General features: G+C 39.1%; 1 protein-coding gene across 2 annotated transcripts in view; it reads left to right on the forward strand.

The window, feature by feature from the left end:
- Nucleotides 1-22,244, forward strand: part of ME1 (malic enzyme 1) — a 154,513-nt gene that overhangs the window by 126,285 nt on the left and 5,984 nt on the right. For both annotated transcript variants that reach the window (XM_005485945.4, XM_026792752.2), the window contains exons 8-12: nucleotides 1,779-1,876; nucleotides 3,656-3,769; nucleotides 16,360-16,465; nucleotides 19,269-19,411; nucleotides 21,451-21,624. In XM_005485945.4, coding sequence (XP_005486002.1) covers nucleotides 1,779-1,876; nucleotides 3,656-3,769; nucleotides 16,360-16,465; nucleotides 19,269-19,411; nucleotides 21,451-21,624 — 635 coding nt within the window. The remainder of the gene's footprint in view (nucleotides 1-1,778; nucleotides 1,877-3,655; nucleotides 3,770-16,359; nucleotides 16,466-19,268; nucleotides 19,412-21,450; nucleotides 21,625-22,244) is intronic.

A 22,244-nucleotide genomic window follows, 5' to 3' on the forward strand; every position in this document is an offset into this window, starting at 1 on the left:
GGCCTCATCTTTGATTTCCTTGAGTCAGTCAGTGACAGCTGCTGCCCAGAAAGGGAAGACTTCACTTCTTTTTCCTGGAACTGGACATTGCAGGGCCTGTGTTCATCTCCCTGTGGTCCAGCTCTCTCTGAATCAGATAGGCATTATAAATCTTCAAAGACTGTTGAAACTCGTGTTTTGACTTTCAGTACCTAATTGTTAGCATCTGGACAGCTTTTTCAGTCCGAGAGAAATCAGTGCTGTCTGCAATTGGTTCTTCAGAATCTCCTCTAAATCCAGAACTTTGCTGGAGGTATTATCTACCTCACTACTATATTCCTGTCCACTATGTTGCTGTCCATGGGATCCAAGTTCCTTGCAGCAATAGAGTCTGATTTTATTTTTTTTTTGTAGGCTCACCTTATGCTTTAGTGATGATAATAATTTGTGAAAAATACAAGCTTGTTGCATGAAGTCACAAACACATGAAAGAAGGTCTTCCCCTTCCAGTAGGCTTTGTTGGGGAGAAGGAGTCACCTTCAGTCTTTTGGTCAGAAGAGCCAGATGTGAGCTCCTGGTGACCAAATATCACTTCTTTGAGCACAACAGAGGCTGACAGCTGGACTCAGCAGTGCTGACAATTCACCTGCAGGGCAGTGTATCAATTTGGGTGCAGTGATTCAAGTTAAGAAAATTTAACTTTCTGAAAGAATGGGAGGATTGGTATTGTTCCAGATAAGCAAGCTGATTGGAACACCATCAGTCTTTAAATGTAATAAATTACTTTTTACAAAGTATCAGGCTTTCCAGTAGTAGATAAGAAGCTGAAAAGAAATAGAAGAAGAAAAGAAGTGTTTAGATTTGAAATTTTCAACCTAGAGTACAGTTAAGCACTGGAATAGGCTTGCTGAGCTCTTTCAAGTAAGAGTATTTGAAAGAAGACCTTAAGGACAAGTTAGACAAAGATATGTCAGCAATCACAGAGGTTAGATTTACTCTGCCACTCTGAACAATTTTGAGTTAGATGCCTGGTTGAATTCTTTTTTTGCTCTACTTTTTATTAATAGCTGTTTCTCACAACGAGAACCAAAATTTCTCCATTCAAAGACAGGTATCTTTTTTCCTGGGGTTCTGATCTGGAGAAAAAAGACCTCCCTAGGCTAAATCATCAAACTGAATGTTAGCCTTTTTCCTTGTGTGACATTACTCAAAGATAGATTTGAAAGGTGCCTCCAAATGTTTTAGAAGATACTAAACTGAAACTCCTGTCACAGTGGGCTCAAGTCTTAAATAAGCTGGCCTAATTCTTACAGCTGGTTTAGCTTCTCTGTAAATGTTCAGTTTGATATTCTACTCTGACAACTTCCCCATGAGAAATGAACTTTTATTTTAACCTTATATTTTACTGTACTTGAAGTATATCTATTTGAAGAATGAAACCAGTAACCTAATTTTCAGTATCTGGATTTCTTAAAAATATTTCTCTCTGGACTCTCGCACCCTTTGTTCTAAAAAAGGTCATAACTAGAGTATCTTACAAAAGTTTGAATGGCCTAGCCATTATACCCATCCATATAATCAGTCTATTTTATTTAATGTTACTCTGATGGTATTCTCACTTACATTTAACTTTTGTAAGAGTGAAGTAAAACAAACTCTAACTCCAGTCAACTGTTTGTTACTATCCTCAGTATTTGTATCTTTTAGCCAAAAGATGCTGTGGTATTACTTAAAATGTAAAGTTTTGTAATTATTTTAAGAATAATCAGATACATTCTCTTTTTTTTATTTTATTTCAGGAACTGCATCTGTTGCTGTTGCAGGTCTTCTTGCAGCTCTGCGTATCACCAAGAACAAATTGTCAGATCACACAGTGTTGTTCCAGGGAGCTGGAGAGGTAGGTGGTTTTATACATTGGGGAAATTGTTCTATGATGAGTTTTATTAATATTTACTGAGTTACATGTGTCCTATAAACAAGACAATTAAATGAGTAGAATAATTGCTAACACCTGCTAAAAGTTGTTTTTTAGTTCAAATGTAAACTCACAGAAAAAGCTCTGATCATCTGGTGAAGCCTCGTCTTTTTCGTAAGACATTTTTTGGAGATCTGCTTTCTTTTTAGAACTTCAGGTTTTAGCTCTTCCACTGTAAATTATTGAACTGCTCTTGATATAACTAAGCAAAACATTTTTTGACAGATGAGGAAATACAGCGGAGAAAGTAAATTTAACATATTTACCCAAGTCAGCATTATTTAGTAAGAAGTGCCCCTTTGATTTTTTTTGCATTGAATATAGTTTTTCAGTATTCTGCATATTAAGGTCATCCATTTCTGAGGATCTTTATGCAGACTATTTTTTATACTAATTTTTGAGTATTAATTTCTAAGCTGCTGACACACAAGTGCAGGCTGTACTTATCTACAGTATGGCTTGTCATCTTTTGTATGAAGCCTACAACCCCATGCTGGCTTCTTTAATTTCATTAAATATTTGGTGCTGTGTCTGCAGTTTTCAAAGTGACTTGTATCCATATCTGTCATGTCATCACCTTACTGCATCAAGACTATCCATCTTTCTAGAGTTCCTTCCCTTGGTTTTCTTCCATGTTCAACAAGCAGATGAATTAATGGTCTGATGTTTATTTTTTTGTCAATAGTTTTAGTGTGGCTGTTGCTGCCAAGAGGTAATGGTAGCTATCACCCCTGCTGCAGGAGCTGTTTCTTAATAAAACTAACTATTTCTTAGCAAAAAAAGGAAAATCTCACTTGGTTCTCAGTGAAAATCAGTGATAAAGAACAAGAAACAGAACCCAAAAAATACACGTATGGGTCTGTAATCAGAAATATTGGCCAGTTTCTTGGCTTGTTTTGATGCCTGGTTTTCAATCTGTACCTGTATGGCATATAATCTGTTGGATGAAATATTATAAAATCCAGTAAGAATGAAAAAAGTTTTGGCAAAAGATTGATATGTGAGTTTTTCTTTCCCCTGCTTTGACTGGGAGCACAGCCAAGTCTAGAGTTACAAAACACATGAATAGTAGGTAAAAGGAGACTTACCTTTCTGATGGACATCTTAGAAAAAGATAAGAGAAAAAGCTCTTGTGTTTTACTTTCTGGCATGCAGACTGTTATTTCCTTTAGTTTAAATTACAAAAATTTCAAAGAAGAAAAAATATTTCTTGTATTCTGAGATGAATATCATAGACTGATAGAATGGTTTGGATTGGAAGGGACCTTAAAGATCATCTAGTTTGACCCCTGCTGTCATGGGCAGGAACCTTCCACTAGACCAGATTGTTGTCCAACCTGGCACACTTCCAGGGCTGGAACTATCATTATGTGGAACAAATGTTAGTTCTAGCATTTTCTAGTTTCCAGCCTCAACATATATTGTGCTCTTCACACTCTAAGAGCCATCTGAAGATTCATCTATGCTACGATTTATCTATATGATTTAAGATTTATCTATGCTCTTCTTCTGTGTTATGGTTTCTAATTACCAAATGGTAGCTACAGGTCATTAGGTTTATTTTATGAAAAAATAATGATTCCATATTATTGTTTATTAAAATTAGAAAACTTATCTAAAATAGTAGGTGAATGAAACATGTGAGCTGGGGATTTCTTTCATTTCTTGTTTTGGACTTTACCTTTCTTCTTTTTTCTTCAGGCTGCATTGGGGATAGCAAACCTCGTTCTTATGGCAATGGAAAAAGAAGGGCTATCCAAAGATGCAGCTATCAAAAGAATTTGGTTGGTTGACTCGAAGGGATTAGTTGTAAAGGTAATACAATTTTGTCATTACTTTAAATATCACAATACTTACTTGCATTCTGTAGATAAAGACAAGGACATATTCTTTGTGAAAGCAACTGCAAAAATATCTCTCTTGGGATAGCGAGTTGTTTTTCTTTTCTTAAGTTTATTAGATTAATGACAGACTGGCCAGTGGGATGATTATGCTTGGAGTTCCTGTTCTGTTTCTATTAGAGATGAGCACATAATGAAGAAAAATTTTCAGCAGTTCATTAAAAAATGTGTAAGAAAAGAAATGTCCAACTTCAGAGCTTAATATTTCCCATCTAAATGCGACTACTATTTGTTAGCACAGTTTTGGACAAAAATGTATAGGCACATTACTAGGATAGCAGGCAAGTCATCCTTCTGCAAGAACTGAGATGCATTGCAACAAAAAGCTTCTCTGCCCAGTGATACAGCTCATGTTGCAGATGTTGTGGTCTGCAGTCCTATCAACACTGGTCAGAATTTGAAGCTGCTGAGAGACTTCATCAGTCACCCTTACCTCATTCCTTCCATGTGCCAAAATAAAGAAACATATGAATTCCATGTGCCAGAGTAAAGAAACTGGTGTGTTTTAAAAGGTGGTTATATATTTAATAGTTTGTGAACTACTTAAAGGAAATAAATAGATGAGAGGCTAGTTGCCTTTGCTTTTTCACCTTGCTGGTTGGTTTGAAGTATTTGTGGTCATCTTTGTTGGTACCGCACTTCACAGTGTTCTTTGGCTGTCTGACATTAAAGGTCTTTTGTGGTTCACACAGCTGTGCATCAGGAGGATGCATTCTGCAGGCAGTCTCTGCTGGCTTATTGAACAGCATCACAGCACCTTTCACTCATAGTGTTAAAGGGAAAATAGTACAATCATAGACATCGAGATGGGCATTATTGGTATTATTATACCAAGGTCATCTTGGTCATCCCTTGCCAGAAGGCACAAAGGTAGCCTGATCAGGTACAGAGGAATGCAGGTAGCTAGGACACAGATTTTTTTTTTCCTCTGGTGCTTTTTTTGTTTGTTTAATGTGTATTTTTAATCCTTTTGGTTTTCATCTAATAATTTTGAAGTGATTTTATCTCCAAACATAAATGACTGAAGGCTTGTGTATAAACCTTGAGGTTGCCTAAGAGTAATTGGTTGCACCACTTCTTTCACCATAGAAGCTGGGCATATCAAATTATACTATTGAATTAAAATCACCTCCTGGTGATTGAGGAAACAAACAGGGGCAGAAGTGTAGGAGCTTCCCAGCCCTGAAGCAGTAAAAGAGGTCTCTGCTGCGTGTCCATCCAGCCGAGGAGGCTAACCAGCCTTTCTCCTTTCTTCTTGCTCCCTGTTTCTTGTCCCAGTCTCTTCACACCTCTCACTGCTAATTTGCCAGTCAGCTGACAATCTGGGCTGTTGCTCTTGGTAAGCAGAGACTCATTCCTTTCATAGGTTCTAAATTTTTAGTGACTCGGTGACTGCATTCTTTCCTCACCACCTTTGAGCTTCTGCACTCTCAAGCAGTGCCAAAACCAATCAGCGTTTCACACAGCCTCGATGTTCCTTTCCTCTGCTTATTCTTCTTGGTGGAGCTTTAATTTGGGTTTTGTCCAAAAAGCAGTCCACTGAATTTCATGTCCTGCCTGGAGTGTATTTGTGAACTGTTTGTGATCGCCAGACATAACAGCTGTCTGAGGTAGATTAGGGCTGAATTTGTGGCCAGATGTTGATGCAAGCAGCAGGAACGGACGGTGCGTATTTCAGGTCATTGCTTGTGTTCCTGGAAGACCTGGCAGCACCAGTTTTCCCATCTGGCTGTCCTGAGGGGCTGGAGAATGGGTGGGGGCTTGCTGCTGTGTTGTGTTTGAGGGACATCTGTCAGTGCAAGGCCTCGGCTGACATAAGGAAACATGTCCTTGGTATAGGGCTCTGCAAGTCCTCTCTTGGCTTTCTTCTGCAGCAAAATGTTCCCCCACTGAAAAGTTTCAAAAAAAATGGACAAAATATCCTTCCTGCAAAGAAAGAAAATAAAATGTAAGCCTCAAGAGGCTTAAGATTTAACTGCTGGGAAGCTATATATACAGTGAGCAAATAATTAAACTATTCCGGGCTCCTTTTTCTGGCCTGATAGAGAATGCTGTGATTTAGGTCCGCTTAGGAAATTATTTTGGCTTTAGCTGATTGCAGAAAAATGCTACAAGGCTTCTTGAAGAACTTTCCAAACTTGTAGAAATAAGATAAGAGAAATAAAGTGAGGAAGATTTATGAGAACAAAATCAGAACTCTATTATTACAAACCCTTTCATTATTGCAAAGGTAAGAATTACCAAAATCAGAGCCTAGATCACCAGTTAATCAAATTTTGTATAAACTATGCTGACACGTATTTCTTACTACTAAAGACATGTATCAATGGAAACCTGATAATAGTCCCTTAAAATTTGCCTCACTAAAACCTGCTTGATCAAAAGAATTCTATGTGAAGCAGGGAGACCTTTTAAATACTAGAAATATTCTGATCAGTTGCTTTAGCAGTATAAGAAATAACAGAATTGCTGAAGACTCAGCAGTTACTTTGTCCAACTAAACTAATTTTTACATCATTTATATTCTATGCTGGCCTTTGATCATTAATTTTGCAATGTGTTATTACAGATTTAAATATTGTTTCTCCTTTCATCTACTTTCTGTAGAATTTCAACCAGTTATAAGAAAAATAACCTGGGAACTGTTGTTGACCTGGCTGCAGTTTCCACCTTTTTCTTTTTTCCCCACCCTCAAAAGCTGCCACGAAGTCACTTATCAGGCTTTTGTTGCTGAATTTTTCCTTTGTGGCTTTTTAATTTTAGTTCAAGTGCAGCTGTGTTTTCATTCTCCTGTTAATTTTATTTTCCCCCCATGGGAACCATCTGTTTTCATTAAACCAAGCCTGATGACCAACTTTTCTGCTATGCTGTGGTAAAAAAGCTGGTGATAGAGCTGTGTTTGTTATACTGTCCATAGTTGGGTTCTGTAATTCCTTCTAGAGAATTTACAGTGTTGTAGATACCAGTTGGGGGTTGTTGTTTGGTCTTTTAAAGTTTGTTCAGAATGCTTTCACCTTTTGAAACTGTTTTCGAAAGGTGAGTGAGGAAGTTTTGTACATCATATACTTAAAATTGTGTGACTTTTTCCAATGTACTGTTGTAAGTATCCCAGTGTATTCAAATGGAAATTTTAATGCTTAATTAAGAGACACTTTAAAGTTGGTTTTGCACTCTTGTGTACTTGAAGATTATACATAATCAGTTGGGACTCATCTTTAGTTCTGAATTTCTAAATTATCACACAATCACAGTCTGTCTGATGAATATATATTTATCTATATAAAGTGGGTAATGTCTCCCACATTCCATTCCCCTATTCTCAGTGTTCCCTTATTTTTCTTTCTGTTAATTCCACAGGTTACATCAATATGTGATGTGTGGTGAGCACATTTTGGGTCTCCTTTAAAGCTGCCATAGTGTCATGTGTAGCTGTATTAGTAGCCAAGTCTTAGTCCATGACAGTAAATTCTTTTGTGTCAACTGGTTGAGGAAAGGCAGAATATGAGAATGTTGGGAGATTCATGAGGTTCACCATTGTCTGAGCATTTCAGTAATGTGCTGCAAAGGCTTTTTATTACTTTTTGTTTTGTTTTCTAAGGCAGTACCAAGAACAGGGTAGGGTGATAGGCAAGAGGGTTCTTGGAACTTTCTAGGAATATGATATAGTTAATAAGGCATTTTTAATATTTAAATGGACTTAGTAGAAACTTCCCCCCACCCTCTGCCAAGGATGGCTGCTCCTGTGCTGAGGATGGACAGGGAGTATTCCTGGGCTGCCAAACATGCTTCTATTGCAGTGAAATTTTTCTATAATTTGCAAGGCATTTTTGTACACCACATACTCTCTAGTGCACAAAAGTTGTTCCTTTGCAGAGGGATGAATGTCATCCTTAATTTTAAAGAGTAAGTCACCATGGAGAAATGTTTCTTTGGACAGTTTTGCACTCTATTCTTTCTAGTTCAGCACAGTAATACTTGTGTCTAGTTGAATGATTTGTATTCTAGATATCCATTAGATGTGTGATCTTAAACCCTGTATGACAAGCACAAGAATATTCACTGAAGTCTGATGGCTGAAGGCCTCAGAATATTGATCTTCTATATCAGAGGAAGACTGAAATAGATCCCAAAAAATTAACAATTTCTGTGGTCCTGATTAATTATAATAGAGGTAACCAAGTAAACTGGTAGATAATCACATAAAAGGATTTCATTTTGCATCCTCTTTCTCCCATTTGATTATCCCTGGCAATTTAATTTGCAAAAGATTCTCACAACCAATTAACTGTCATTGGATATGACCCTGATTAAAGTTCATGGTTTGGTCAAAGCTGGGTACATACATGGTTCAGTCTTTGCTTAGAGAATGATGGAAGAGAAAGGGGGACATTTGGAATAATACCAGAATTTCAGTGCCAGACTCATATAACAAGCGAAAGAATTTTCAGAGCTCCCAATGAAATATCATAACATTGAACTGAATCCCATCCAGACTGTCTGTTACTGATTTTAAAAAAATTTTATCGTAATCATTCTTTTAAAAAGTTTCAATTTCAATACTAGATGAATTTGATAATGTTTTAAACTGTTATAAACCACTGTCTGCCAGTTCTGCTAGCTTTTAATTATTTCTAGCTTTCTTTTTATCAACAGTCAATTATTCTGACACTTCTGTTCTTGGTAAGTTCTTTTATGGCTGACTGCAACTGGCTGGGACTCTTTCAGCCAAAAAAAATCATTTACATTTTAGCAAAGATGCAATGCCTTGAGTATCTCCAAGGAGCCACAATCACCCAAAGCAGTTTCTGCCTTATTTTACTTATGTACCATCCCAGCAAAGCAATCCTGGTTTGCTTCATCAGTTTTTCTGATGCCTGGGGAATTAATCTGTGCACTTAAATCTTGCATTTGTCATGTTCTATATCAAGTGCAAGTTTTGCAAAAAGGAAACATTAATTTCTCTCTGAATGCTCGTGGCATTACTCATGCTCAGTGAGTAATATATGAAAACAAGTGAGGACAAGGCAACAGGGTGATTGGTGGGGTTTCTCTAAAAGAGACACCACCGAAGCCTGTTGCCCTTGTTGGCACGTAACTCTTTGACTCCGTGTGCATTAGATGTACTGGTGAGATGGGGACCTAATTTGAGCAGTTTGTTATTTCTTTTGCTCATGCTCTGTTACTGAAAATAATTACTGATTTGCTTCATTTTCTGCTGTTCTGTGGATTTGTGATTTGCTCTGGTTCTCAGATCTTACCTTCTTAAAATAATTGTCTTTATAAATTTTGTCCTGCCTGTTAACCTATTAACCATGTGTGCTTACTTACATGGAAAGGGTACTTTATGAATTTTATAGGACTAAAACAGCCCTACTTTTCTAACAATGAGTTATAACATCAACACCAGAATTGTATTTCTTAACCATAATTGTATGTTTTACTGCCAACTATTATGGCATTGTCTCCTCAAAGTCTTGTGTCTTTTTCACACAATTGGCAACAAACTGTTTATTAGTTGTGTGCCCAAGTTGCCTGGTTTAGTTTTAATGTGTTTTCTTCACCTTTAGGTGTTAGAGGATGGGCCTGACCAGGAGGTACTCTCACTTTATAAAATCTTGGTATGAGGTTTTGGGAGGACTTGCATGTCTCTAATTTTTGGTTCCTAAATGAGGTGGCACAGGGTGCCTGTCACCTGCAGGTCCTTGGACTTCAATTAACCCCTGCCCAGTGAGTCCATATCCATGCCTCCACCCTTTTTATTTTGCATTTTTTGACTTGTACCTGCTGCTGCCCTGCAGTTCTGGCTGTGGCAGCCTGGCCTGTCCCCTCCCAGCCCGCTCTCTGTGCCCCTCCTGTGCCATCCCTTTCATGATTCTGGGGCCTCCCCATGGAGGTCTCTCTGCCTGGAGTTCTCAACAGCCTTTAGACCAGGGATTTACTTGTGATGAAACAGATTAAAAAGCCACATAGAGACCATCTCCCAAAAGGGAGGTGCTTCACTACCTTCTCCTATGACTCCTAACCACGTTCTTTTTTTCACAATTGCTTTTTTGTTTGTTTGCATTTAAACTCTGCAGCAAGGAATTCACAGGAAAAATGCAAGTAAAACCAAAACATTTAGAACATTTGCAGTTGGAAATACTCAAATTACTAATGGACCACTTTGCTCCCTGGTCTACAGTTCTCATGTCTTTTGTGGTTCTCATGTCTTCAGTATTTAAGAACCTCAAATTATTTTATGAATTTATCTGTGTACTGATCTCTGAGCTCTTGTTTAAATAAGCCACAGTTGACACAGTGAAACAGAGGCAAGTGTTTATATAAATAGATTTGTGCTACCCTGGTTGTGAGACGGGCTGAGAGCCAGCAGTGCCTCGAATGTGGGACTGCACAGTCGTCAGAGGGCTCTGCTCTGCTCCTTCACAGCTGCCTCCCAGCTCAGGGCAGGGGCAGCTCTGAGCAGCTTCCAGCCCTGCCCAGCACTGATGGCAGGGGCAGCTCTGGGCAGCTTGCAGCCCTGCCCAGCACTGATGGCAGGGGCAGCTCTGGGCAGCTTGCAGCCCTGCCCAGGGCTGATGGTGAGAGCAGCTCTGGGCAGCTTGCAGCCCTGCCTCTCTGGCCTGTCTGGCACAGAGCTGCTCTGCTCTGCAGCCCTGGCTCCTGCGGCAGCCCCAGCTCTGACAGGCCGTGCCATTAGGCTGCACATTGGTGGCATTTGTGAGGTTTGCTTCCCATTTTCTAATTTCCCATATAGATGTCTGCCGTGCAGTCTGGTCTCCTGTTTTTACAGCTGTTTTCTATGAAATTTCTCAGGGTTTTATTGATGGGTCATTTTTGTTTGTTATCTGAGCCTCAATTTGGCTATAATGTGATGATAAGAGTAACTTTCTGTGAAAACTGTGATGTACATTTGCTTGAAACCTGATCCCTGTTGATCAGACCCTTAAACTAAAAACTTCAGAACCCTCCTGAAGCTGCTCCCTATGAACTGTTTTCATTTCAAATCCAAAATACAAACAATTTCTTCATAGAACTATTCACTACTGAGTTCTGTTACTTCCTTTTGCTCCTTGAATTGAAAGGTCCTGGTGTTCATGTGACTGTGTTTTGTAATAATAAAATACAGTACCAACCACTCTGACCCATTAAGGAGTAGAGATATTTTAGGATTGCCAACATCTTTCATACATAATGTCACAATCAGAGAATGCTGCCATTGTTTCTTTATCTCTGTACTTCATCTGTTGGTTTAACACAGTCCACCTTTGTAATTCATTTGCTAATAAAGAATTTAGTTCATATTACTTTCCGTCTCAGATACCACAGTGACTTCTAATATATCTGTTTTCAGGCTGCTTTGTTCTCTTTTGTTCAAATACAAAATAACCCAAAGGTTTCTTGGTACAGAATGATACTCTGATAGAAGCAATACTTTTCCATTAAAAAGTAATTTCTGGAATTTTGGTTTTAAGTTTTTGGACTTAAGAATTATTAATCTTTGTGAGTGTTATTAATATTTTCAACCTTCAGTATTCTAGTGAAGTATATTGTGTAGTTTATTCAGGCAGTCTGATTATCCATTAAAGATACTATGATTTTCTTCATGGTACATTAGTTTTTAGTAGGGTTTTTTTGTTGGCTGTTTTTATTTTCTGTTTGGTTTTTCTTTCCAATTCAAGCAAACTTATTAAAATGCCCCAGAAAATTACTTATTCTAGAAAAGATAAGAAAAACATATAAGATTATATAACATTTTAAATTATAAGGAAATAATCTTGGTACTTTTTTATTTCTTTCTTGGGATGATGAATACATTTGGGAAATAAAAGCAAGAAGAATATATAGTCTCTTTTTCTCACTTTGCCTTCCTCTTTTTTCTGTTGAAAGAGTTTGTGAGTTTGTGTCCTCCCCTCTAAATAGCTGCACAGGTATCCCATTAAATCTCTTGGTTCATCTGTGGATTTCAGTGTGAAAGACTTTCTGTTTGGATTTGGGTAGTGTCCCTTGATGCAGGAGTGAGACATGTATCTTTATGTACATCTACATATGCCATACACAATAGAAAACATAATGCACCTTAAGGCAGCTGATGCCTGGCCTGGAGGAGTCTTTGTACAGCTATTCAAACAACAGTGCAATAACATCCTTTGGTAGCAGCTCCTGGAAAAAAGTCTGTCCAAAAATCTCTCCCTGTGTGGTGAGCATTGAGGTGCTTCAGTGAAACAGTGAGACTGTATAGAGGTTTGGTGTACTGCAAAGGTCTCCAAACTGCTGGTTTTTCTGAGCCCTTTTCATTGACTGAATGAATTGTTAATGATGCTGAAAGAGCAAGACAGTGGACTTAGAAGACATATCTGAATGTAACTGAAGATGCTGTTTCTACTTAAAAGACTCAGAGCTTCATACACAAAACCCTCAGAGCCCATTCAAACTCTTCAAAATATTGTGTATATTACATTTTTTCTTTTTCCTATTAGGAGAAGAAAGGAAATACCAGTAAGCTCTGTGCCATGTTAGTGTTTTAGGATTATGGAGATGCAAGCAGACCAGAGCAATTTCTGATTTATGCTGTTTTGTGTTGATCCTTTACTGCTCATTTCCCAGCTGCCACAGTTCAAAAGCTGGCTAAGCCAGGGCTGGAAATGGACATGTCAGAAGATGTGCTCTGTGCTTCTGGAAGATGTTTTAGTCAGAGCAGCTCAGCACTGACAGGTCCAGCCACTTGACACCACTCCAATGTCAGGAAGGAGACAAGACAGCAAACCACACAAATCCAGAATTGAGACATCTGCATTTTGGCTCCATCCTATTCTTTTTGCTGGCTGACAAAAGCTCTGTGATTTCTTATTCCAGCTATAGGCATTCAGGGATGAGTGTCTGGAAGCTTGTACCAAATGGATTGGCAGCCCCTTATTGTAAGGAAGATACACAAAACTGAATTGTTTATTCCTTCTTGCTTGTCCTGTTGGCAGGGCACAGAGGAAAGCTAGTCATGGTCCTGCTGCTGCCTTTCTGCTTGGTGGAGAGCAGAACTTAAGAATTTATCCCTTTGTGGAGAAAAAAATACTGCCTAAAGGACTGGCCTCTAAACTATTGAAGTTATGTAATCAACTAGCTGGTCTTGATATCTTGGATGTAGAGCTTAGGGAGGTGTTATGTTGCTCCTTTGGGATCACTGAATTAACAGTGAAGATACATTTCTGACACCTCTCCTATGAGGAAAGGCTGAGACACTTGGGATTGTTCAGCCTGGAGGACAGAAGGCCCCAGGCAACCTTCTATTGGCCTTCCAGTACCTAAAGGGGCCTGTAAGAAAGCTGGAGAGGGACTTCTTACAAGGGCAGGGACTGATAGGACAAGGGATTTAATCTTTAAATTGAAAGAGGGTCAATTCATATTAGAAATTAAGAATAATTTTTTTTATAGTGAAGGTGGTCACACACTGGAACAGGTTGCCCAGAGAAACTGTGGATTCCCCATCCCTGGAAGTGTTCAAGGCTGGGTTGGATGGGGCTTTGAGCAACCTGGACTAGCAGAAGGTGTCTGTGCCTACAGCAGGCTGGGTGGAAGGAGATGATCTTTAAGGTCTCTTCCAACCCAAACCATTCTATGAGTCTCATTTATTTTAAAATATGAATACTAAAAAACCAAAAAAACAACCCAACCATATAATTTCTTTTATAAGCATTTTCCAAGCAAAAATGTCTATGCACATAGCTGTTGTTATTTTTGCTAAGCCACATAATTTAATATTTCATTCTTAGTTAATATGCTGGAAAAATATTTATTTGGAGACATGAGCTATGCTGACTAATGGGATCAAACTAATTCAGACCAAAGCTGAATAAATAAGTAAATTTTAAATTGTTTGGGTTTTTACTTGCATTGAGATTTTTGTTCGTTTGTTTGAGTATATTTTTTTTAGAATGGTAGAGTATCATGTGTGAAATTAAGAGCAGATAGAAATTAGGGTAAGGCAGAAGTGAATCTGACCTGAGCTGACCCATCTGTCCAGCACTAGTCTGTCTACCTCGCAGCATGAAAAACATTGCAGTGGGTCACATCCTTACTGTTTGAGGACTCCTTTGTAGCCAATTAAATGAGAGATCTTTGTCAATGTCAGGACTTTGAATCCCTGGTGTTTCATCAGTAAGTGTGTTAACACCTACTCAAAAGCCAGTCAAGTGTAAAACTGTATAAAAAAGAAAGTCTACTTCATGAAGGATTTTGGTTGTTTGTTTTGACTGAAATTGAAATGAAAGAATAGCAAGATTTGTATCTGCTAAGATGTCAGCCGGATCTTTTGGCTGTTACCTGCTACAGAAAAAATCAAAGGTGACCTTTCCTGAGCAATCTGTCCAGATCTGCAGATCCTGGAGGGGCTCAGAGCTACCAGCCTGGCACAGCCCTTGGAGGTGATGGTTTTTTCCTTGGTAGCCCAAGGCACTCTCCTAGAGGTTTTAAGGTCAGAGGCAAAACTGGCCTCCTCAGCAGCAACAGGATGAACCATTAAGGAACCATCTCCAGAAGCAGCCTGGGACTGGATGGTGGCCCAGGGCACTCCTGGCTCCCCAGCAAATCTGCCACCAAGCATTTAAATTCCAACCAATCAGCAGATTAGAATGAGAAGTGGCTTTTATTAAAGTATTTTGAGTTAATCCTAGCAACAAGCTCTTGGTCTGGAAGTCATAAACGTTGGGGTTTCTTCTTTCCTGACTAAAATGAAAGCTTCTTATTTTTCCCTTGAAAAAGTTAAGGAAAATTCCTGCTTTAAAATGAGATGTGTCTAAAGTGTGTGTGCAGACTGTGGGGACATCTGCTGGGATGCTGGGAAATGGCAGGATGCAAAATGCATACCGTGGTGGAATGATTCAAGCATGAACATGCCAAAAATGATTAATACTGCAGCATTCCCTCAGGGCTGACAATTCCACATTTTATCCACAAAGGAAATCAAGTGCCCCTATCTCAGTACTCCTGTGCTGATCACTCTAGGAGAACACTTAAGACCTGCATAAGCCCATTCAGACATCAAAATGTGTAGAGAAAAGAGAGATCTCTGGAAATGCCCTGTAATCCTGGGTGAGCCAAAAAGAGCTGGCACGCTGTGGGGCAGAGCAGCTCAGTCAGCCCTGACCACATGACAGCTCCCTGTGGCCTCCCTGGGATGGAAGCACTTTTCCCTGCAGATGGAAATGAGAAAGAGCCTCTCCTTCTGCCCAGCAGCTCTGGCAGTGCTGAGCCAGGACCAGCAGAGGAGCTTTGGGGATGGGTCTGGCACGGCCACGTGCTGCCACACTGCAGAATTGTGGTCTGAAATGAAGCATCAGCTTTCTCAGTTTTGTTAGAAAAGCTAACTGGGGCTTATGTCTGATGGTGTATGCAGGCCTAAACTGAGCCAAAATTTTCAGATTTATAAAGTTTGGTGGAATCATGGAATGAATTCTGCTCCAATACTTCCATGTAACCTTAATAATGTTGCTAAGATTAAGGAAACTTTGATTTTACCAGTAGTAAAAGGTGTGGCTGGGGAGATGATACATATCTGGTCTGGCTATTTGGTCAAAATTATATTCAGCATTCAATTTTCCTCATGTACTTCCGTGTTTAATCTGCATCTTTCTGTCTGAAATTGAAAGATGTTTGAAGGGCTGGAACCATCTTCTAGACTTGTGTTTGAAAAGTGCCTTTGCAGTGATATTTTCTGCAGGACTGAGACTAAAACAAGGGGCGGCAGTGTGCTCATTTCAGACTTTTCTGCTGACATTTTCAGATGTCTGTGTACAGACAAAGCTCTGCATATTTAGACAACTAACAGCATTTTCACAAACTCGTGCCCATTCTCAGCCTGCACTCCACATTACACTGATTCAAACCCACTTTGCAGCCCAAGTCAATGTCAGTGATATTCTAAACCCCTTTCTCCTGAATCTGTCATATTCTGTTTGGAAACCTTGTTGGTCGTTGGTGGGTGGAAGTTTCCAGTAGAGATCAGGGCAAAAGCTTTTTCACAGCTGAGTCAATTTTGCTAATGCAGAAACGGTGCACCAGACATCTGGTTGGAATTATGTTTATCTTCCATCCTTAATAATTAATGACTTAAATATGAAAAATGTGAAGAAAAATGTATGCTCCACTATAGTATAAATACTCACACCATATAGCCTCCATACTTTCAGGCAAGAGCAAAGTTGAAAAAGCTAAGAGAAACTATTTTTATTTTGTTAAGTTACAAATCTCGTGTAATTGCTCAATTAGATGTTAATACTGTGGTATTCTACAGCTATTTTTGATTTAAAGTACAATTACTGAATTTATTGACTGCTTAGACAAATAGATTAGTCCTAAATTATTGTAAGCATATTAGCTGTACACATTGTAACTTCATTTGATATGATAGATACAAAAATAGAAATGAAAATAGAATGTGTTAAACCAGATATATAAACAAGATATTAGGTTCCATTAAACTTAAATTTATTTTTCTTGTTGTTCTCTATGCAGGGCCGTGCCTCATTAACACATGAGAAACAGCGTTTTGCCCACGAACATCGTGAAATGAAAAATCTAGAAGATATTGTTAAAGATATAAAACCGTCCGTGCTAATAGGTAATTTCTTTGACTTTAAGGCAATGACCTTATTCTTTGTTGAAAAAAAAAAGGGGGATGTGGCTTTGTCTGAAGAGAAGATCAAGTTCCTCTGAACAGTTTACCTTTGTGTGTTTTCAGAAAACACTGGGTGCATAATGGACTCTATTAAGCAACTGAACAAATAGTAACTATCCAAGCATGTAACACTGCTTTCATTCTGAGCCATCCATTTTACAGGGGAATCTGACTGGGTTTAAACATCTGATGGAGGACCTTACCACCTTCCTAAATTATTTCTTGTGTAATGTGGAAGGTGTAATACAAATAACGTCCAACTTAGAGTGAGAAAACTGAACTAAGCTTATGTAAGGCTATGCAAATACAAGGGTGCTGTATCTGAGTCTTCTTTTTGCTCACATTTAGGTCCTTAGCTAAAGTCCTCTTAGTCCTCTCTGCAGACCAAAATGTAAATTTTACAAGACCTTTTCTTTTGTAAAAGCTGAAGGACTGTGATCTCAATAATGAATTGTTCAGCTCTCTATAGTTTGGTTATTGTGTTTCAGTGACAGTTTCAGGAGTGAACTGCAAGTACTCTTGGTTTTTTTTTAAATATGTAAGACTTGAAGATTAATCTATCTGGCTAATAAACTCATTCATCAGGTGCTAAAAAACTGAAATGCCACAGTGATAACTGTCCTACATTTTAACAGCTACCTTTTTGACTATGCCTACACCACATGGTCCTTGTTCAGTAAAATCCGCTTTTACCGGTGGTCATCAGTGAGGTAAATGAATTCTCTTCCTGTGCTACATGAAGATATGAATGAAAGAGGAGACCAAGTGGTGCAGAGAATTTACTTAGTATACTACAAGGCTGAAGATGCTAGAGGGACAGAAGAGTAGAATGAATGAATATTTCTGCAGATAAAGGTGTTTGGATGCTTAGGGAAAATCTGCCATGAAATATGGGTTTTACTGTGTGTAATTTTTATGTATAAAGCCATGTGACTCTCCCTCAAGGTCACTTTCTCTTATCAGTTCTGTATAATGAAGTCTCTTCCATCAGAAACAGCAATAGAAACTAATATTGGGGATTTTTGGTTTGAGTGACTAGACATTCAGTATGTTCCCTGGAGTACCAGGAGTCATGGGGAAATACATTGATAGCCCTTCTCCCATCGTTTACTTAGCTCTGTCTGAGCAAATCCTTATAGACATTTCATTGCCTGCAATGGCTCAAGGAAAAGCCTTAATTTAGATAGACCCAGTCTAAGAAACGGCAATTAAAAAAATAGCCATAAGCATTTTGTTTTACCTTAAATCTGAAGATAGTTGTCATTCGTGCAGCTGGCTGTCCAGAAGCAGTTTTAGCAGACATTAAACACTTGGCAGCTGAAGATTTAACCAGAAACTGAGGTGTATAACAGGCTCTTATACAACTGTTCATCAAACACAGAGTGGCTCAGCTGGTCTGTCAGAGCTTTTGCATCTGAGCATCCCTGTCCATTCATAGAAGGTCAAGTAGAGAGAGCTCAGAGTTGCAAAAAATGATAGTATGTAACAGATGATACCATGCTCCATGTAGAATCAGTCAGAAAATACTCTGAGATGCCTTAAAGAAATGTTTGTCCTGAAGCACAATCTTAGAGCCAGCTCTGGGCAGTGAGGGTCCCTTTCATCTCCCCCCAAGGACCTGATATTCTCCTCAGGCAAATCCCAAGCTGTCCTTTCAGACTGGGCACTGTCAAGATGCTCATTGGAGCATCAGTGATGAGATGCTGCAGTACTGACCTGAGAAAGGCTGAAGTTCCAAGCTTTCCTCTCCCAGCCTGGGTTTTAATCCATTTCCACTCCCCAGGAGAGGGAAAACAAGCTGTTTTCCCTGATTTTGAAACTCAGATTCTGTGTGGAATGCAGAATGGGGGGTCAGACACTGGGGTCTGTGAGGACAAAGGAGGCTACCTTCTCTCCAAGCCAGGTGGGAGAAGCCTCCAGTAAAATAAAGTCATTTTACTCCAAGATCTGTGTATCTGTTTATTTTCACTGAAGGTGTGGATATCCTTGAATTCCCAGCTCTTGTAGATTATTCAGAAATATGGGAGTCCTTGGCATCTCAAAAACATCACACACCCCCTCTTTGTTTGCGTATTGTCTGAGGTCCAAGATCTAAGTTCTGGCTGCAAGTCTGCAATGCAGCAGAATGCAACCTAAGTTAGATGATTTCATCCTGCCAGAGCGGCATTCAGTTCCTATGAATAGCATTTATAAGTGTGGACAGTACAGGGAATAGAAAAGCATCTACAGTGCAATGAAAAGGGATGTATTAAAGAAATTGTTGCTGTCAGGGAACACCTAGACTCAAAATTATTATTTGTCAGCTCAGCTCAGATGTAGAAGGCAGAGGCTTTACTCATCATGTCAGAAAAATCTGAAATCTGACACACTGGGTTTGGGAGAAACTCTCCAGTCTGTTTAGGGCCCAGAGCTGCATCTGTCTAGTCCATACTGGACCTAGCTGCAGGTTAGGTGATAACATTTTTATTTTACACAAAGGACCTGAGAAAAGGGAAAGGAGAAATTCACCAGATCATGCAGGGGAAAATAGGTTGTGGCTTATGCTAGGGACAATGCTGAAGTTTCACTATTGCAAAGTCTTTTATACAAAACTTTATTCCAACTACATGTTAGGAAAAAGGCTGAACTCCATTTTAAAGAGGGAGAAAGAGAGAAAGGAGCTTTGTTCTTTTACAAGTGACATGCTTGTCTTACCTTGAACTAATTTAATTTGTCTACTTGTTATATGTGTATTTTTCTTCTTTAGGAGTTGCTGCAATTGGTGGTGCTTTTACTCCACAAATTCTTAAGGATATGGCTGCTCTAAACAAACATCCTATAATTTTTGCTCTCAGCAATCCCACCAGCAAAGCAGAATGTACTGCTGAGCAGTGCTACAAATACACAGAGGTAAGCAAAGATTAACATCTTTCCAGTATAAGTAATGAAAAGTCTGAAATTAAATTTTAAAAGGGAGGAGGACAGAGGGTGGAGCAGCAGGTACTAATCATGTCTCTGTACATAGATAAAATGAGTTAAATAATTTAAAAGATTTTTCAGATTTTATCAAGACAATTTCATTGAGTTCACTGCATGCTTGCACTCTTATAAAAACATTTCATAGCTTTTATTGGTGTAGGCAACACTCATAATCTTTTATAACCAAAGCATCAGTCACCATCAATCACTAAAGCATTATGAACTGTACCATTTTGTGTAATATATACACACAGTGGCATGCTTTTGATTTGAGATTTCATAAACACTCTTTTGGGTAAGAAAATATTTCAGTACATGAAACAGAATCTTTAAAATCATTCTGTATTAAGAACTGGGGTAATTGATTCTTCTTACAAAGTTTTCTGTTACATAAATGTAGGTAAAAATTAAGAGGACTGTGTTTGCTTATTTACCATAGAAGTACTGATAAACACATTATCCTGTAATTCAGCCTAGAATTTAAAATGTATATGTGTTTCATAGTGGGTGTATTTAGATTTCTTTTCAGATACAGGGCATTTTGAATGACAGTTTCTCAGTGTTTAAAGGACAAATTTAGCATGTCCATTCTCCACAGCACGGATGTAATTACAGCACAGTGCAGGAGCCAGGGAAGCAATCTACATGAAGGGTTGGTTGTAGTGGGTAACCACAAGTGCAAAAGACACTCTGAAGTATTTGATTTGTCACCAAAACATACAATAAGCAGGCCAAGATTATAGAGCATGACACCAAACAAAACAGAATATTCTTCTGAAGAGCTGAATAGCAACCGTGGCCTATTTTAAAATGCACTATAGTGCATTTCAGTTTCCAATTCTCTAAAACAGACAGAGATATTTCTGATACAAAGTGCCTCTGAAGTATTTAACAGTGATATTTATCACTTTAGCAGTGTTAGCATAAATAAAGGCTGGCTTTTCTTCTCCACCTAAATTCAGTGCTTAAAATTGAGGGTGCTCCCTGCCCAGAGAGCAGGAGCCAGGGGCCTTTGGGCTGCAGGCACCAGCCCTGTGCAGTGCCACTCCCACATGAACTGCGCCCTAAACTGAGTTAGAGCAGATCTCATGTTCTCAGGACAAGTGTTATGGTGTAACCTGTCCCCATACAGCTGAATTCCCTTAATTCCCTCAAGCAGGCTGGCTCTTCCCTACTGCCTGCCTGCACCAGTCTGGGCATGATACCTGGGCTCTGCCAGCCACAGTCCTGCCTGGCATTACCCAGAAACCTGCAGGGGAACATGCTAAATCTTTATCAGTAGCAGGGGCCTGAGTTGGTGCCTCCACCCTGCTCAGTATGTTACAAAGAGGGGAGCCCCAAGGTCCTGGCAGAGGAGGTTCCACACTGACTCGTGCTCTTGCTCTGTGGGATGATGTTCCTGGGACAGCCTGCACCTTGGTCATTCTGTTGAGCTGTGGAGCGGGCTCAAGGGCCTGAAGTGAGGGATTGGGAAGAAAAGAGAGTTCTGCCTGCCCACAGCTCCTCAGAAATCACCCCATCCAAAAGCACAACATTTAGTTGCCTTAGTGTCACTTTTTTGGATGCTTTGCTATTGGGGAAAAAGTCCAGTAGCATCACCTGTTGCTACCATAGCAGTATTGCCCACTTAGGGTTTTACAACTCTGTACTCCCCATGGAGCTTCTTCTGGCATGGATGCACAAAGTGAATAATGACTGCTGGCTTCAGTTTGCCTCCTTCTAAATGGTACAGATCGGGTTAGAGAGCCACAGAGAATCACCAGTGGTCTCCAGGATCTGTGTCCTGATGTTCTTGAGACATATTCAGGCAAACAGCTCTAACACCCTCTCAGAATAGATGCTAAATAGATTCAGCCCAGCTTTCACATTATTTAAATGGATATTTATTGATGGAAATTTAAAAGGGTGTGAGAAATATTTCAACAGCAATCTCTCAATTAATGTGCTTTCTTTTTCTTCTTACAATTTAGGGACGTGGGATTTTTGCTAGTGGAAGTCCTTTTGATCCTGTCACTCTTCCAAGTGGAAAAACTCTTTATCCTGGACAGGGTAACAATTCCTATGTGTTTCCAGGAGTTGCCCTTGGTGTTATTTCATGTGGAATGAGACATATTGATGAGAATGTATTCCTCACGACTGCTGAGGTACTGTATTCAAAATTATTTAAATTCAATAATTTAGTGACTTAGTATTAATGAGTAATTAAACAGAAAGAGCTAAACTTTAAAATGGGGAAAACACTGCTTTTTGTGTAAGGTCTTTATTTTATAAATTGTATTTGGACAAGTCATTTTAAAAAGTTAACACTTGGCCTAGGAACACCTGACATAAACTATACCTTCTGTTGGGAAGGAAAAAAAAAGAAAGATTTCAGTACAGTGTTACTGCAGGTAAATGCACATGTGTACAGTTTGCATGCACAGGCACATAGGTTTAATTGTAGATTGAAAGGAATTATTATTATTGATGATGTTGGTAGCTTTGGGGTGACTCGTGTGAGTCTTTTGCTTACAAAATTTCTTGAATTTGAATTATGAAACAGTTAAAAAGGAAAGGGAAAAAAGCTGCACCAATTAGCAGATATGTGAATGCCTTACTCAGCTCCTGCAGCTTCTCTAAGGAATATTTCATTCCAGATTCTTGCTCCTTCTGTGCTCTTCATGGTTTAAAAGGAAGAAAGTGGTCCTTGGCTCTCACTCAAGGGCAGCTGTTAGGCAGTGTGATCCTATGGCAGTATGTCATTCAGAGCTTTCTTAAGGGGTGG

The sequence above is a fragment of the Zonotrichia albicollis genome, chromosome 3, assembly GCF_047830755.1.
Source record: "Zonotrichia albicollis isolate bZonAlb1 chromosome 3, bZonAlb1.hap1, whole genome shotgun sequence".
Taxonomy (NCBI): domain Eukaryota; kingdom Metazoa; phylum Chordata; class Aves; order Passeriformes; family Passerellidae; genus Zonotrichia; species Zonotrichia albicollis.